The sequence below is a fragment of the Sus scrofa genome, chromosome 9 (genome assembly GCF_054392235.1).
Source record: "Sus scrofa isolate SSC_HxYL_T2T_F1_AM1 chromosome 9, Sscrofa_HxYL_maternal_Yorkshire_Landrace_v2.0, whole genome shotgun sequence".
Lineage (NCBI taxonomy): Eukaryota > Metazoa > Chordata > Mammalia > Artiodactyla > Suidae > Sus > Sus scrofa.
The window spans coordinates 135,143,728-135,163,153 of NC_139391.1; the positions used below are offsets into that span (position 1 = coordinate 135,143,728).

A 19,426-nucleotide genomic window follows, 5' to 3' on the forward strand; every position below is an offset into this window, starting at 1 on the left:
GGCTTGATTTTTTTTTCAATTCCATTTCTGTTGATTACTTGATCAAAGCAGAGACTTAAATATCTCTGAAACTGTCTTCTATCTCATGTAACTAAAAGTACATGTTCATCTTTAGGTCATTTAATCTCCAGTAATTTCTCCTTTTCAGTCACAGTTTTACATAGGATTATACATAAGAAACAGTTATATGTGTATACTTTTTCCCCCAGATACCACCATAACAACAGGCCAAAACACATTAACATAGATAAAACTGTACCTTGGACACCTTCAAGGAGTAAATCAACTCCCTTCCTATAAAAATCAGAAGCAGCTTCATAGTCGTCGTCTTCTTCCTTTTTTAAGGCCAGCTTTATTAACTCTCCCGCTTTCTCCAAATAATCTCTCTTGCCAAGCCTGGATTTTAAACTGCCAGGAAAGAGACTTCGACTTTCTCGTTCTTCTTCTGTTTTGGTCGGCTCGCTCTCAGAAGCAACAGCTCCTAGAGCTGAAGAATCCGAAGAAAGACTGAGACCAAAAGTTCTAATGGGAGAATTTTGGTTGGAAGCCATTCCATCATCCACCTCAGCAAGAGAATCCACATCGACAGTAAGAGACAGCAGATCACTGTCACTGGAGAAGCCTAGAATATGATGACAACAGTAAGCAGACATTAAACTGAGAATCAGCCAAAAGAATACAAATCATACTGACCACTCATTTTTTTTCATACTACCCAAGTCAATTAGGAAGGCTGTAATTCACTGATGGAAATCAGTGTCTAGCAATTTGCTTCAGCTCAGGTCATTCATTTTTGCACTGTCTCTCTGTAGCTCTGGAAGACACTCACCCTGTCTTAACTATCAAACTAAAACTGAAGACAAGTCTTTATCTAGCCTTGTTGTCAAAAAGAGCCTTGAATACAAGATCTTGTAAACTATTTATGGAAGATAGACGCTTATACACACAGCTGCTGTGAAAAACAGCATTATGATAAAAGGAGAAGAGTAAGAGCTTTAGAATAAGACAAAAAGAAGTGCTTGAATCCCAGCTCTTAAAGCTTCCTGTGTGACCAACAGCAAGTTACTTAAGAATGTAACTCATTATACAGGGCTTCAAGTGAGGAATAGAGTTAAGGCATATAAGAGGCTATCATTAAGTTATAACTATTATAGCAATTACATAATAATTATTTAACTATTATGTAATGTATCCTCAGAGGTATGCTTTTAGGTAATCAACCATATCTGGAAAATGTACACCATTTAGGGGTTTTTTTAAACTGAATTTTTAGAAATTTACATCTCAGCCCACAACCTCGTGGTTCCTAGTCGGATTCGTTAACCACTGAGCCATGACAGGAACTCTTACCAAACTTGATATTTAGAAAATAGACTTTTTTTTTCCTGGCTGCACCAGTGGCATGTGGAAGTTCCCAGGCCAGGGATCGAACCCACACCACAGCTATAACCAGTGCCACAGATCCTTAACCACTGAGTCACTTATAGAACTCCTATACTGAATTTTTTAAGTTAAACATTGAAGCCCATTACATACTAACATAACTTTTGTAATTACATTTTCCAAAACAAAAACATATTTAGTGAAAGTAATGGCATTGTTTTACATTTTTTGAAAATCTTATTAACAGAAGATGGCCAGATTCTCATGTAATTCTGCACTCCATCTGCTGTCAGATGTTGTTCCGGTTGAAAGACTTAAAGAAAATTTTACACAAGTAAGTAATTGAAAATGGGGTGAATATTTTAGTAGCCTTATCAAATAATTGCACATAATTACTTTTTTTTTTTTTTTTTTGTCTTTTTGCTATCTCTTGGGCCGCTCCCGCGGCATATGGAGGTTCCCAGGCTAGGGGTTGAATCAGAGCTGTAGCCACCGGCCCACGCCAGAGCCACAGCAATGCAGGATCCGAGCCACGTCTGCAACCACACCACAGCTCACGGCAACGCCGGATCGTTAACCCACTAAGCAACCTCATGGTTCCTAGTCGGATTCATTAACCACTGCGCCACGACGGGAACTCCTAACTACTTTTTTGATACTACGAAAAACTTGACAAGTGATAGTTTCTTAAAGTTTAGTTTACATGTGGAATATAAATTCCTATCAATGAAACTTCTGTTTCTATTACATTCAAATCCATCAGCTGGTCTTGCACACTGAATGGATCTTTTATCCGTACATGAATTTGTAACATCACACCCTGTAATTTTGCAAATACTAGTTACACACATCTTCGAAATGGTGATAAATTTCATTATTACAGTATCTCCAAGAAAATCTTATTTGTTACTTATCAGCACCAACCTCATTAGAAAATTTTAAGTATTGGGGGAGTTCCCGCCACGGCGCAGCAGAAATGAATCAGGCTAGGAACCATGAGGTTTTGGCTTCGATCCTTCGCCTTGCTCAGAGGGTTAAGGATCCGGCATTGCCCGTTGCCGTGCACTGTGGTGTAGACTGTAGACACGGCTTGGATCCTGCATTGCTGTGACTGTGGCGTAGGCCAGCAGATGTAGCTCCAATTGAACCCCCAGCTTGGGAACCTCCCTATGACATAGGTGTGGCCCTAAAAAGACAAAAAACAAACAAAAAAAAGAAAGTAAAGAAAGTTTTAAGTATTGGATAACTGTCAAGCTCAAAGTCGCAGACAAAGGTTCTCTAAAATTCTAATTTGAGGTTGAAAACTCGAATTTTATCATTGGCAACAAATACTACTAGTTGTTTTCCTTGAAGTATTAGCTCACTTCATTCACTTGCAAAAAAAAATTTTGCTTAATACCCAAGTCTGGTAGTTTGTCTGTCAATCATTCAGGCAAAAATGGCACCCCAGGAAAAAAGAAGCTAGTTCACAGTTCAAACAACTGCACAAGTGCTTTTTCTTAAGAGTACCATGGTAGTTCAGAATGCAAAGTGTTTTATGTACACTTCCATTTCATCACACAGAATAGCAAAAAAACATTTACCCAAAGGTTGAGATTTCATGAAAGTAACAGTATCTACTTCTATATGAAGGGCATTCCTAGGGGAAATCAGCGCTGGTATTACCGCAAGTTACGTGCAACGATTACCGTTACAATCTCGTAGTACTGTTTTTCTCTCTCTTTTTTTTTTGTTTTGCTTTTTAGGGCCACACCTGTGGCATATGGAGGTTCCCAGGCTAGGGGGCGAATCAGAACTATAGCAGCCAACCTACAGCACAACCAAAGCAATGCGGGATCTGAGCCATGTCTGTAACCTACACCCCAGCTCACGGCAACACCGTATCCTTAACCCACTGAGCGAAGCCAGGGATCGAACCCGCAACCTCACGGTTCCTAGTCTGATTCGTTTCTGCCGCACCACAAGGGGAACTCCTCATATCACTGTCTTGACTCATGCTCAGGCACAGCAGTTTTACCCACCACTGCTTTTGGATCATCAGTGCAAATATATGCAGAGTGGAAACAATGAAAAATTTCCTAGATTATTATAAAAATAACTTCTGGTTTGGGCATCCTCTGAAAAGCTCTCAGGAAAACCCCGGGGTCTGAAGACCATACTTTGAGAGCCCCTTAAATAAGACTGAAGTAGGGTTAGGTTAAACCTAGGCTTGGGAACAACTATGAGATCTGCATCACCATTATGTACTGACTGCCAAGTTTCTCAGAAAGGAAAATCTATTAAGAAGAAAATGATATCCACAGGATCATACACTAAGTCAAAAAGCAAAGGTGGATTTGAGTATATAATTCTAGATATCAGGGGTCAGCAAACTCGCATTGCGGGCCACAGGGTGAACATTTTAGGTTTCGTGAGCCATGTGATCTCTGTCACCACTAATCCACGCTGCTGTTGCAGCACAAAAGCAGCCACAGACAATACCTAAATGAAAAAGTACTCCTATGTTCCAATAACTTTACATATGGATAGGAATTTTAATTTCATATAATGTTCACATGGCACAAAATAATATTCTTTTGAATCCGGTCAACCATCTAAAGATATAAAAACCACTCTTAGCTTGCAGGTCATATAAAAACAGGTGGCAGGCCAGGTTTGGCCCACAGGCCACAGTTTGTCAACCCTTATTATTAACTCAAGTTAGAGTGAAAACATTTACTGGCAGCTAAGCTCAAATTTCAAATCAGCTTTAGATGCTACTTTGGCACTATACCAATAAACACTGTTTTCAAGGATTTTTTTCAAATCCTTAGAATGCCCATAAAGTACTAATTTTGTTCCCTAAAAGCAACAGATTTCATTAAATCCGTAATCCCAGAGGAGTTTCGCTGGACCTAGTGGAAATCTTTTCAATTCTCTGACATTTCCACTGTACAGACAACGTTTTAAAGTCCATCTTTCCACAGCAACCTATAAAATTATCTATCTACTGCTATGAGCAATATATAAACTTGACAAGAGATTTTTTTTTTAGTAATTTTTAAATATTCTATATAGTCAATACAAAATTTACTTCAGTGGTATCATTACAGAACCTGGTCCATTGAAATTAATAAACGAAGGAAAAACTGCTGTGGTTTATACAGCTAAGCATCAAGGAAAGGAACTGCTGTTACAGATCTTTCGTCTGCTCTCTGGCGTCTTGTCACTGTAACCTCCACATCGCCTATCACATTGTACTGTTCCATGCTTTGCCTAATTTTCCTTTCTAACGAAAACAACAATACCAAAGGGCAAGAGGGTAAAGTTATGTGTACTCAGTTTCTTGGCTTCTGACCACAAAAATCTAGTCACATAGTCATAGTTCCTCTTACTTTTCCAACCTTATTTTATTAGCAAAGGAAATCATGATTAAATAAAATTACATCAGAAAAGTAAGACCATGAAAATACCTAGGGAGAAAGAGAGTCAAATAAAGTAATAAATGCATAAACATTCTACACAAATTGTTTCCTTTTCAAATTCTATCCAATTCTAAATGAGGAATGTTTCAAAGTAAGCAAACAAATAAATACTAGCCAGTTAGGAAGAGGAAGTTTTTTAGCCTAAACAGGAGAAGCAGAAGGAAACAAAGACTTCTAGTTCAACCCTTCTAAAGGACAATTTGGCAATGCATATCAGACGCAAAAAAAGGCTCAAATTGCTGGCCGACACATTCAGCAATTTATACCAAAAAAGATGTGAAAAAAGGATCTAATATATGAGTATCCATCATAAAAATTAGTAAAAACTTGAAAATAACAAATTCCCTACAATAGGAGATTATGGCATATGCCTATGATAAAATACTATACAGCTATTAAAAATTATAATGTAGAATATTTAATGCGAAAGTATTCATGCTCTATTAATCAAAAACAAAAAATTACTCAGAAGTATATATACACATACATATATATTTATATACACCACACACACATCCATACATACACTATAACTCTAATTTCAAAACACACAGAAAAAAAGGCTAGAAAGGTACACTAACAGTACTTTTCCCTGTACAGTGAGGTGACAGCCGACCCTTATCCCATTTGCTGTATGTGTATGGCTTTAAGCCCTTAAAGCTCTGTATGTGAAGGATGTCAAACCAGATACAACAAGGGCTAAAACTGGGAATTTGTTTGAAAATAAAAATATGTTGTATGGACATAATTTCTAAAATGCAGGCCTGTATGAACCATCCAACAGCCAGTGCCAAGGAATTTCTAGCTTAAGAGAGAAGACAGAAATGATTATAAAGACAGATCTGTTTAAAGCAGACTAACCCCTGACACTTCTTCCTTTCTTATTTTCTTCCTTTAATTATCCTCTTAAGATGCACCCTAATATACCTGAAAAGCCTAACCTTATCACAGTAACTCAACAATACACTGAAACTAATCCAGTACTCCCCGCTATGTTTCTCTTGCACATTGAAGCAATTTCTAAAGTCTCTTCTTCTCAATGAAGAGTTCCCCACCCAGCTCAAGAACACTCCCCTTCACCACCTCAGCAGTGAATACAAAGATGGGGCGGAGACAGGCAAATCCTCAGTAGGTAGTTTATTTGTCTCATATCATTAATAAATCTACTTAATACAGTGCTTGTGCACTCCTGGAAATCACAGTTCTGTCATTCAAACTGTTTTACACAAAACTACACGTATAAGCATCACATGAAATGGACACTGGCTCCCTAAAACCCAGAAGGTTAACAGGATAAGGAGAGCTGCAATCAAGAAAGAGGGTCTCAGTTCAGGTGACAGGAAGAACACTGTGGATAAGGCAGGGCAACAACTGACAATACAGAGGCTAGCTGTCACAAGTCAAGCCAACCTGAAGTCAATCCATGTTTAAAGAGGCCCTCCAGGCCACCCTGAGAGTAAAAGGTGCATCCTTTACCAACACCATCAAGTCAGAAACCTAAGCCTTCTTTGGAAAGGATGGGGGGGGGAGGTGAGGGGAGTCAAAGGTGCCATAAAAGCGTTCTGCCTCCAGGTTCATATCACAGAGATTCAAGTCTCAGGGCTATTAGAGGGCCCCAGGCGACTGGTTGAAAAGCAGCTACAGACAGGAGGGGTTTGTATAGCATTCCAGTTCACCTACCTACCCTCACCTTCTGTGCTTTGAACTGCTCAGAGTAGGGCAGTACAGTGAAATCTGTCTAGGACACCATCTCTGAAAGACAGACACCAGGGAAAAAGGTTGAGTTGCCATAGAATAAATCTTTATACTATAAACTATCAGAAATCTGTATTTGAAGACCATCTGCAAAAAGAGATCCGTTTCCTTTCGAACAACAGGTGGTCTCTCATGGCCAACTATATATAAAATATATGGCCTCATTACTATTAGCTGATAGCTTTCACTGAGCCCTGAGGTTCAAATACTGTCATAGTCACTGAAAGGGAGTTTCTACTTTTCATAGTAACAATGACTCAGGCTTCACACACACATGCAAGATATCTAGCAGGCAGAACAAAGGTCACCCTGAGGGAGAAGGTTATCAGTCTCCACTAAGAAACAAGCCCTCATAAATATGATTTTAAGTGAATATCTAAATCTAAAAGTTGATGTTAGCTAAATTCCTGTACTTCACTACCAACTCATCATTCAGTAATAGCTACTGCTACTGAAAAAGAACCATTCCTTTGACGTTTCACGTTTTTATAACGTCCTTGGGACATGTCTCTGCTTCACCCTTGAAAATTTAGAAAAAGAATATCAGAATATCTATTGCATATTTGGTTAAAAAAAAAAGAAGAAGCTCGGAAAACACATCAATCACAATTACAGCCCTAATACTGTTATCTTATCATGAACAACAAAGATCTATGAGTTGGCTTCCATTTCTACCTAATGAACTTTTTATGCTGCTACTTCCCACAATATACTCTGCAAATCAGACCTGCTACCAGAACACAATGACCTTTCTATACCAAAGATGTATTCTCCATGCCTTCCCCTCCAGAAAACTAAATCTAATGTTAAAATCTAATGTTAAAAAACTAAATCTAATGTTAAAATACAGTTCTGTGATTGCTATTAAATATCTGGAGTGCCTTGATTGCCTTAGGCACCTGGCTTAGCTTCTCTTAAGTTCAAATTTTTCTTAAATTTCTTTTTAATAGCCGCACTCACGGCATATGAAAGTTCCCGGGCCAGGGAATGAATCCAAGCCGCAGCTGCAGCAACACCGGATCACTACATGGGGCCAGGGACCAAACCTGCACCTCCACAGTGACCCCAGCTGCTGCAGTTGGATTCTTAATGCACCACAGTGGGAACTCCTAAAATTCCAACTTTTAACTATAAAATCAGAGATTATCACTTCCAATGTTCCTTCTACTCTAAAACCCATTCCCACAACATATCATGAATTTTTTGTTATTTGTCCCACCCAATTCCTAAACTCTTAATATCCAACATTATCTTCAATAGCCCTAGAGTTGTTAAGGTTCAATATTTATAATTTGTGGTGTTTTATATGCCCACATACACACAATGACACATTCTCATTTGTGCCTATCTTGAACTTTTTTCCTATTTATCTTAAATTTCCCCATCAAAGAAAATTCAAGTAATAAGGGACAGTGAATAAAAGTTAACTTAAGAGAAAAAGGAGCTTCAAACTTAAAAAGCACACTTTAACATAATACAGAAGGGCCTAGAATTATTTCAGTAACAAGATTTAGAGTTCTCATGGTGCCACCTAGTGGACATTTGCACTAAATTCTACTTTAAATTTAAATTGCTTTTAATTAAGCTTTCTGTATTTTGTCATCTTTGAGCTTATCTACATAATGCAAAGAATTATTACTCTACCAAGAAATAAGTACACAAACCTTGAACTGAAGGTTATTTTAAGTGGTCCCTTATATAAACCAGAAATAGATGCTATTCTCAAAATGTACATCTCATTTACTCTAAAATAGCTACCTCAAGACAGCTTAATAGACCCATTCTTTTGTCTATAATTGTTACAATGAGCACTTGGGGAGCTTTTATTCCACAATTTACAGGCAAAAAAAAAAAAGAAAAGAAAAAAGAAGGAAAAAAAGTAAATTTGGCTACTACAGGAGACATTTAAGAATATTCACTCTTGGAGTTCCCATCGTGGCACAGTGGTTAACGAATCCAACTAGGAACCATGACGTTGTGGGTTCGATCCCTGACCTCGCTCAGTGGGTTAAGGATCTGGCATTGCCATAAGCTGTGGTGCGGGTCGAAGACGTGGCTCGGATCCTGCGTTGCTGTGGCTCTGGCATAGACTGGCAGCTACAGCTCCAATTCAACCCCTAGCCTGGGAACTTCCATATGCCGTGGGAGTGGCTCAAGAAAACTCAAAAAAAAAAAAAAAAAATTTACTCTTAAGATATGTTACATATAAGAAGCTGATCTCTCAATTTGTATTTACAAATTGATCACTTAATTATTTTCTCTTATTTTCTGCATACACCTGGAAAATGTCCCTCCCAAAACTGCAGAAGTAAGGTACTAGGAAGAGGAAATGACACAGGTTACCAGATGAGCTTATACCAACATCAAAGGCTCAATATCAAGGCCAGCATGGCAGTAAAGCAACCTACATTCCTCCAACAGGCCAACAGATGAGAAAAACATGTCAAAAAATTCAATTCCCATGCACCATTTTGGCCAGGTTTCCACAAATGTCACAGTAACTTCATAGCTAAGTTAATTCAACAAAAAGAAGGAATTTTAAAAAGGAAATAAGATGTGAACAATCAAGTAAATCTTTCATTTTTGAAAAAATATAGTTTAATTTCATTGAACAAAGGAGGAAAAGCAACCAGCATTTCATTTTAAATACAAAAAAAATACTTTTTATTTAAAAACCTACTGAATAATTTTATAATTTTCAATTTCATATTACATAAAATATATTTAGCAGTTAATCACCAAATTATTGGTTTTGCTAAACTTAAGGTATTTCTTCTATCACATTACAGTATAAAATAATGAATTTTTTTTAAATCCAGTAATCCAGCGCTTTTGTTTTCCTTAGAAAACTTTCTTTCAAGGTAAATCAAGACGTGATAGCATTTTTACGATACTAATAAAAATAATGGTCACTTAGCCTCTACATCTGTTTTCCGAGGGGTGATAAACTTGTCACGTCATTCTACCTCTACCTGAAGGACCCTGACACTGCAGACTAGATATTAAGATTTGCCCCTCTGGCTCATTCCACTGGCAAACTAAATCACAAGTATGGAGAATGAATCCACCTTCAAAACACCATTTAAAATACTACACTCAGAGGAGCTGTTATGGAGTGAATCGCCCCCTCACATTTTGGCTCTAAATCCAAATCACAAGCATTTGCCTCCACAATTTCTCCACCTTCCAATTCACTGCATACCTGCGAGGCCTGGCTGGCTGCCGGCTCTCCCCTCTTTTCCTACTAAAGGCCCTCTCCCTTGGTTGTCCCTGGGGTTCGCAGACCTTTTGGTATGAAAGTAAATCTTCCACTTGCCCAGTATGCCAGGCAATCTCACGATATTTAAAAGTCTTTTCTCCTCTCAAATAACAATGCATGTGCAAGCTGTCTGACACTCCGACCTGTATTTGCCAACACGGTACCTTTTTCAGCAGCATTAATTAGCCAGGCATAAAGGCTTTTAAAGGGAGGGGGCAAAAAACATAAACATTAACCGCATTTCCAGGCCCACGTTTTTTACTCTTCATGGACCACGGTGTGTTTTAGAGATGGTACAGTAGTTAGAAAACCAAGCTCTACAATGAAAGGAGAAAATGTCAGTATTACTTTTAGATACCGTGGGTCTTCCTCTGTGTTTTTAACTGAAAGGTTGCTCTCAATTTCTCTGACAAAAGCATATTCCTGAGTGACAACTGCTTCCAAGGAAAACTCCTCTTTTTGAAACATCAAAGGTAAACTCTGAAACAAATTAACTCTACCTGTGCTGTACGTAGGGTGGCCCCTACACCCAGTTGGCCCAGGCAGTTCAGGTTTATGCTTACTGTCGTGGCAGACAGTAAGTACAACAGTATCATCTTTGATTCTCGGAAGTGTCTCAATTTGGACATTACAAGCTTATAAGGTCAGGGGTATAACCTACCTTAGGTTACATCTATGTTAACGTATTAACAACCACCTTTTATTACGAAGAGCCTTCCACATTCTGGAACGCCACCACAAAAAAGGCATCCTAATAATGCTCCTCTTCTCTCCTAAACTAAAGCAAAGGACAAAAGATCTCGGCACCACACCCCTCCTTATAATGAAATAGGTTCCCGAGACACCCTTCTCTCACCATGGCTGACTCCTACCCAGGTAATAGACTTAGTATGACTATCAAAGAATAGAACCAGTCCCAAATCACATATCCTTCAATTCCTGCAACAAAAAACAGAGAAAAGAAACATTCGGTAACAACGTTGAAGAATTGTGCTCCTCGTTGAATACTCTCCCACAAACCTCTTTAACTCTCCTACTACTTGCCCTCTTTTGGACATCACCAAATTAGCAAATTTTACAGGCCGAAAAAGCCCTCTCCTTCTTTCAGGAAGAGGTTATCTCAGAGGCAACAGCCAGACAGATCAGGTTAACCCAGAAACCTCACCCTCCAAGGAAACTAGTGCTAGATACAGATACCTTGAGATGCCACGCAGTGACTGGATTTCCCAAAGATTAGTAAGGGTCTCAGATCAAATCAGGTCATGGAGAATAGATTTCCCCCCCCCTCCCAAAAAAAACCTAATGGATTGTAAAGTAAAATTACTGTCAACAATGACTTTTTTATGACCTAAGCTGATTCAGGGTGGATTTTTTATGACCTAAGCTGATACTGAGGACCCAATGGAAACCCCTGGGCCTAAGGTCCCCAGTGCATTACACAGAACACAGATATAAGTTAATGGACCTTGTTTCAAGTCAATGGGAGCCTTCACGAAAAATAAGCAAAGCTCATCACTTCTCAATGTAGTACCACCAAAAGAAAAACAAATTTTAAGTATATCAGCCCACATAATGGATGGGAAATTGTTGCTCTTATCAAAACAAAATGGGAATTTACTGCAATAGACGTATGTCAACGCCTCTGTCAGTGTTTGACATCAACACACATCCCCACAAAAACATCTCTACTATGAGATCATGGCTGCCTCTGATGTTAGAATCATAAACCAATCTCCTCCACCATACATTCTTACCCAAGAAAGAGATCAAGAAATATTACCTAGTCAATGGTTTTTCCCTTACGGAAACCAAACCTAAGTCACCTCAAATAAATCTAATTACCTATTTTTTTTTAAAGACTCTCCCCACCCCTGTCCCCAGTCTCTCTCTTTTAATTCCAAAATATTTTCTGGATGAAAACTAGCAAAGAAAATTCAAGGACCAAAATGCATGTATTTTAAATCTTCATAAAAATTCAAGGATGCGGAGTTCTCGTCGTGGCGCAGTGGTTAACGAATCCGACTAGGAACCATGAGGTTGCGGGTTCGGTCCCTGCCCTTGCTCAGTGGGTTAACGATCCGGCGTTGCCGTGAGCTGTGGTGTAGGTTGCAGATGCGGCTTGGATCCCGCGTTGCTGTGGCTCTGGCGTAGGCCGGTGGCTACAGTTCCGATTCAACCCCTAGCCTGGGAACCTCCATATGCCACGGGAGCGGCCCAAGAAATAGCAACAACAACAAAAGACAAAAAAATAAAAATTTAAAAAAAAAATTAAAAAAAAAAAAATTCAAGGATGGTTTAAGAGAGGGATAAAACGAGATCAAGCATTCCTGAATTACAGTGAGTAAAAGTACAAAAATTGCTTTGATTTAGACTCATGTTATTATAAAACATAACAAAAACACTATAACTGCCTTGGATTTATTCTTTCTAGAATATAACTAAACTTTTAAAGCTAGTCTTAAAACTAATTGTCTAAAAGTTAGACGCTTCTAAATAAACTTTAGCAAGGCATTCTTATACTAGACAATACAAATTCTAAACATGTATTACACCACATTTCATCAAATTTAAGAAGCCATTAACTGTAGGACAAAATCTCTATTTTATATATCACTGAGAAATAAAAAAGCTGTCAGTTAAATTCAGATATCAACAATGCACTCAATGTCAGTGATATTAAAATGTGAAAGGAAAAACATCAGAATTAGTGAAATATTCTCAAATTCCTTTATCAATCTAATTTTGACAATGTAGATATGATTTATAGACTTCTGCAATCCAAAATCACTGACATGAAAAAGAAAATTAAAATCTCTTACCTTCTGTACTACACTCAGGAAAGCTATCAATGAGGGAATCCGAATAAGCTTCAGCAGGACCAATCAATTCTGAACCATCATTGATTATTCCACCCTAAAAAGATCAGAGTAACTGTGTTTCACTGTCAATAAGAGTTTTTTTTTTTTTAAATCAGTAATGAATGAACAATAGTTATCTCAACTAAGAATTACCAAAACATTCCTCTATTAAACTAGACTACAATTGCTTTTAAAAAAACCAATAGGAATATCCAATAGTATTTCATCAAATGTAACAAATGCACCACACCACTGCAAGATGTTAACAATAGGGAAAACTCTGCGAGAAAGAAAGGGAAATATACAGGAACACTATATACTCCCCGCGAAATTTTTCTATAAACCTAAACTGCTCTAAAAATAGCCTATTATTCAAAAATTCAATAGGAATTTTACAGTGTTTCTAAAATGTATGGCTTTTTATAAAAGCATGTTATTTTAAATCTATCAAAAGTTTTCTTTTAAAAAAATGCAGAAAAAGGGAAAGCCCACCAGCTAAAGTGGTGGATATTGTTCAGTATCCTCAGTAGTTTTACTAGTCTTTCCAATTAGTGGTAAATGATGGACTCCATTAGGAAGTCACTTAATTTTACCAAATTAAAAACTATAGCATACCACACAGCACCTCAAGTGATCCCAGAAGTGCCTTATATTTGGGAACCACTTGCATACAATGTACACAGATCCAAATAAATTTAAGATGTTTTATTAAAGAGACATTTTTAATAAATACAAAACTGATTTCTTCTCCATGTGGCCATCATCTTAATTCTATCTCTAAGTTTGCAAATTCAGGCTTGAAAATACTCCTTTCTCTTACTCTGCATCCAACTAGAGAATGCTATATCACGCATGCATGGTGTGATCTGTGCTGTGGTTTTACGGACTAAATGCTTCAATCAGAGATATAAAGGCTTATAACACTAATAATTGTTAACTAACTAAAATAGCAGCTCTTCCAAAAAAAAAAAAAAAAAAAAAAAAGAAACCGAAAAAACAAAACAAAAAAAACAGAAGGAGTTCCCATGTACCTCAGGGAGTTAATGATCTGGCACTACCACCACAGTGGCCTGGGTTGCTGCTGTGGCTCAGGTACAATCTATGGCCTAGGAACTTCCCTATGCTACAGCAGTGGCCCATGGTAAATAAATAAATAGCTTTTCCGCTCTTTAGTAACCTTCCTTCTGCCTTCCACGAGCAGTTCTATGTCCCCAAACACTTTTACCAGGATCACAAAACCCAAGAGAAATACAAGACCCCTATTTTCTATGTCTGCACAAAAAACTCAAAAACCATCTTTTTTCCTCCACCCCCAGCAACTTTCTTTACCTAATTGAAAGTCTCCCTGACAGTTTATCTCTAAGGAAGAGAAATTTAAAATGGTTCCTCACAAATAACCAAATTTTACTTCCCTGTTAAGTAAACTAAAACTTTGAAAATATTTTTAACAAGAATTTCTATCACTTCATTCTATTTCTTTATTGAAATATTCAAATCACAGATTGTAAGTGAATTTTACTCTAAAAAGAAGAGTATCTGTCCTAGACTAAGCAATCTTTTAAACAATCTCTAAACCAAATCCTAAGAAACTATAAAAGCATTCTTGAGAATTTTAATAAAGTTGATTTTACTTAAATCTCACTTAACAGAAAGTGCCTTTCAACTATTAACCACCTATAAAATGGAAACAATGTCTATATAACTCAAGGAGTTGTTAGAACTAAAAGATTTCATACTTGCAAAATGTTTAGAACAATGTAAGCACTCAATTTTTGTTATTATTACTAGCTGATATAGTCTGCTTATAAGATAAAAACAAAATACTAAAGAATGCAAAAAATGTTTCAGCTCATAATCTGAAATTTTACTTACCTAATTTAACAAATACTATTACACAAAATAAATAATAAAGAATGAATATTTAATGAAAAAATAGTAACAAAAACTGTTCTACAAAACCTTAAAAAAGGAAGTAGAAAGAAAATACACCACAATTCCATTTTAAATTTCTAGTTCAAAAATATTAACTTTTTGGTGTTTCTGAGTATGCAATAAAAAGAAACTGTTATTATACAGCATTTCAAAGGTTTAGATTAATAATGAGTCAATGGGGGAGAAGGAGTTCAGATATGCTGGAATATCCAAATACGGTGATAAGTCAGCCAATGCTCTACCCACCCCCACCAAAAGGCAATGATAAAACTACAAAAAACTGTCAAAACAACCAGAGAGTTCTGGAAATTGACCAAAAACATAAAGCAAATTAATATATGGCTACTCATTAAAAAAAAAAAAAAAACCCACAGAACCACCGTTAAGAACTTTTGGGAGCCTGTGGCATTCTTGCCTGGGGTTGTTTCCATCTTCCACCCCAGCTGGGTTGCCATGGTAATTACACAGGGAAAGGCAAGCCTTAAAAACCAACAGATTCACTTGCAGAAGAGGCTGGCATGATTCAGACTTAAGCACAGAAAAAAGGCCACCCCACACAGCAGCAGTAACAGTAGCAATGTCAATGCCAAACAAATGGCAAGAACAGTGGCTGGGCAGGCATGAAGCTGCAGTGAGCAGAGGACCAGCACATTAGCCAGGCATTTAGAGGGAGATTAGCCAGAAAACCACACAGCCATAGGTTTCTTAATAAGCTCCTACCTATTTCTGCAGGAAAAATCAGAGAGGAATCAATTCTATTTGCAAATCCCTGGCAAACCACAGGAGGGGGCACACACACACACAGGAAATGCAAGAGATCCCAAAGGAAAACAAAAGCCAACTTTTAAGGCAAACTTAAAACTGCTGGAACTTTAAAAATGCACAAAGAATCATCAGCATAAGGGAGAAGCATGTAACGAAACAAAGTTTATACAGGGCTAGCCCCTACTTAGCCACATATAAAAGTGCAATAAAAAATTTAAATTGAGAAAAGATATTCGAAGTTACACATCTCACATCAGACAGACTCCACAGATTTAGTACAGACATGTTACTAAACACACTAACGAAACAACAGCAACAATCTTCAAACGAAAAAAATCAGAACAGAGTTGCTATATCACCAAAATTTTCAGTGTTCAACAACAAAAGTATGAGACATACAAAGAAAGAGTAAAGTATGTGCTCCAGACACAGGGGAAAAGAAGCAGTCAGTAGAAACTAACTCTGAGGAGGTCAAAGACGTTGGACTTAGAGGCAAATACTCCAAAGCCGCTACTTGTAACTGCATTCTAACAACCGAAGGAAATCATTTTTAAAGGAAAGTACGATGGCTATGATTCATAAAACAGAAAAAATAAACAGAAATCATTTAAAAAAAAAAGAACCAAATGAAGCGTTATTCATTAGCAGCCAAAAGTGGAAACAATCCACATGTCCATCAACTGATGAATGAACGGGTACTTAATAAATGGATACTTATTCATATCCACTTACTGGAATATTACTCAGCCATGTAAAGGATCTAAGTGCTGATACATGCTACAATATAGATGAACCCTAAAAAACACTAAGCCACATGAAACAAGTCAGATGCAAATGGCCACACACTGTATGAATCCATTTATGTCCAGAAGAGGCAAACCCATCAAACAGAAAACAGACTAGTGTTTGCCAGGGGTTGGGGCAAGACGAATGAATGTTAATGGGTGTGAGGTTTCTTTATGGGGTAATGAAAATATCCTAGAATTAGTAATAATGGCTGCATAATCTTGTGAATATACTAAAAAAAAAACTAAGCTAAACACCTTAAATGGTGAATTTTACATTATGTGAATTAGTCTCAATTTTAAAAAAAGAACCAGATGAAAATCCTAGAGTTGAAAAGTATAGTAACAAAATTTTAAATTAAAACACAGATTTGAGAAATAATAAATGAACTTGAAGATAAATAGAAACTACCGAATATGAAGATCAGATGGAAAAAAACTGAATAATAATAAAGAGAACCAGGGAAGAGCTGTGTGATAATATCAAGCATACCAACTTATATGTAAGTATGTGAATACCAGACATGAGAGAGAAAAAAGGGCTTTAAAAAATTTGAAGACATAAGGGCAGAAAACTTCCAAAATTTGACTTTAAAAAATTAATCTATGAGTTCCATGGTGACTCAGTGATAACAAAACCAGTTAACTAGAATCCATGAGGATGTGCATTTGACCCCTGACCTCACTCACTGGGTTGAGGATCCAGTGTTGCCATGAGCTACAGTGTAGGTCACAGACACAGCTCGGATCTGGCATTACTATGGCTGTGGCATAGACCGGCAGCTACAGCTCCAACTCAACCCGTAGCCTTGGGAACTTTCATATGCTGTGGGTGTGGCCCTAAAAAGAAAAAAAAAATAAGAATCTACAAATACAAGAAGATAAATTTTATCCAAAATAAAATAAACAGAACAAGACCAACACACAGTGACTCTGATGAAATGCAAAGGTTAAATCCTGAAAGGAGCAACAGAAAAAGACTTAGTGGAAGTACGGCACAATTAACAGCTGACTTCACATTAAAAAAAGACAGGAGTTCCAGTCTTGGAGCAGCGGGAACGATTCTGACTAGGAACCATGAGGTCGCGGGTTCAATCCCTGGCCTCACTCAGTGTGTTAAGGATCTGGCGTTGCCGTGAGCTATGGTGCTGGCCACAGAAAGACTAGGAAACTACTGCAAGCAAACCTGCCTTACACATAAAAAGAAAGTAGAATCCTTTAAGCTGAAAGAAAATGACAACATATGGTCATTCAAATCCACCTGAACAAATAAACACCAAAAAAAGAAAAGGTAAATATGAGGGTAAAAGGTAACATAAAAGATCACATAAACACATGTTGTTCTCTTTTCCTCTCGTAAGATTTTTAAATGACATCGTAATGCTGTACTGATCAGTTTATAATCTATTTGAGGTATGTGTGATAATTATACCACAAAAAAAGGGGGAGTAAATAGAGCTTTACGGAGCAAACTTTCTATATTTTACCAGAATTAAGTTAGTATTCTTCTAAGTAAATTGTCATAAATTAAAATACATATTTTAATCCTCAGAGCAAACAGTAAGAATATAACTTTTAAAAACACACATTACAGGAGTTTCTGTTGTGGCTCAGTGGTTAACGAATCCAACTGCGAACCATGGGGTTGCGGATTCGATCCCTGGCCTTGCTCAGTGGGTTAGGGATCCGCTGTTGCGTGAGCTGTGGTGTAGGCTGCAGATAGGGCTCAGATCCCGTGTTACTGTGGCTCTGGCGTAGGCTTGGCAGCTGCGGTTCCAATTGAACCCCTAGCCTGGGAACCTCCATATGCTGTGGGTGCGGCCCTAGAAAAGGCAAAAAGACAAAAAAAAAAAAAAAAAAAAAAAAAAAAAAAAACCACCCCCCCACACACAAAAAATTTAGTGGTACAATAAATAACTATTTAATACAAAAGGTGGCATAAAGGAGAAACAAAAGAATAAAACATATGTGAGACATAATAACAAAAAGCAAAACAGCAGACAAAAATACAATCCTATCGATAATTAATTTAAATATAAAAGGACTAAATACTCCAATCAACAACAGCAATTTTCAGGCTGGATTTTAAAAAATGATCAAACTACGTACAATGCATATGAGTATCCTTTAGATTCAATAACACAGACAGAAAGCAAAAGAATGAAAAGAAAGGTATCGTGCAAACTGTAAGAAACCTAGAGTGCCTATATTAAAATCACACGGAATAGACTTTGGACAAGAAATGTTACTACAAAGAGGGAAATTTCATAAGGTTAAGAAAATCAATTCATCAGGAAGATATAGCTATTTAAATATACATGCACAGGCCAAAAAAGACCCAAAATAAAAATGACCACAACTGAAAGAAAAAATCAAAAATTCAATAGTAATTGGATACTTCAATACCTCTATCTTAATAATTTCTAAAACAGGAGTTTCCGTCGTGGCTCAGTGATTAACGAATCTGACTAGGAACCATGAGGTTGCGGGTTCGGTCCCTGCCCTTGCTCAGTGAGTTAACGATCTGGCGTTGCCGTGAGCTGTGGTGTAGGTTGCAGACGCGGCTCGGATCCCACGTTGCTGTGGCTCTGGTGTAGGCCGGTGGCTACAGCTCCGATTCGACCCCTAGCCTGGGAACCTCCATGTGCCATGGGAGCAGCCCAAGAAATGGCAAAAAGACAAAATAATAATAATAATAATTGCTAAAACAACTACACAAAATCATCAAGGATAAAGAAGAGTTAAACAACACTATCAAGTAATTTGAACTAAGAGATATTTACATAAAACTCTACACGACAACAGAATATATATTCCTTCAACGTTCAAAATGAAAGTTCTCTAGAGGAGCCATATATGCTAAGAAATAAACCAGGTTTCAGTAAATGTAAAAGGAATGAAATCATACAATGTCTATTTTCTGACCACAGCCATACAAAAACAAAACTGAAAATCAATAACAGATGAAACTTTAGGGAATCCACAAATATTTCTAAATTAAAGCACGTATTTCCAAATAACCATTAGGTCAACAGAAAAATCACAATCAGAAAATACTCTGGGAGTTCCCGTCGTGGCGCAGTGGTTAACGAATCTGATTAGGAACCATGAGGTTGCGGGTTCGATCCCTGCCCTTGCTCAGTGGGTTAACGATCCGGCGTTGCCGTGAGCTGTGGTGTAGGTTGCAGACGCGGCTCAGATCCCGAGTTGCTGTGGCTGTGGTGT

The 19,426-nt window shown here is 37.5% G+C and overlaps 1 protein-coding gene across 31 annotated transcripts in view; it reads right to left on the reverse strand.

Moving 5' to 3' along the window:
* The window catches only part of RPS6KC1 (ribosomal protein S6 kinase C1), a 375,187-nt gene that overhangs the window by 292,550 nt on the left and 63,211 nt on the right, over window positions 1-19,426 (reverse strand). For 27 of the 31 annotated variants that reach the window (XR_014816532.1, XR_014816531.1, XR_014816533.1 and 24 more), the window contains 2 exons: window positions 12,681-12,774; window positions 260-622 (listed from right to left, as the gene is read on the reverse strand). Coding sequence is in view for 22 of the 31 variants with exons in the window: in XM_084978031.1 (XP_084834157.1) it covers window positions 260-622; window positions 12,681-12,774 (457 nt within the window). In the remaining 9 variants the exon portion in view is untranslated. The remainder of the gene's footprint in view (window positions 1-259; window positions 623-12,680; window positions 12,775-19,426) is intronic. The other 4 variants (XM_084978038.1, XM_084978043.1, XM_084978041.1 and 1 more) reach the window with 1 other exon arrangement.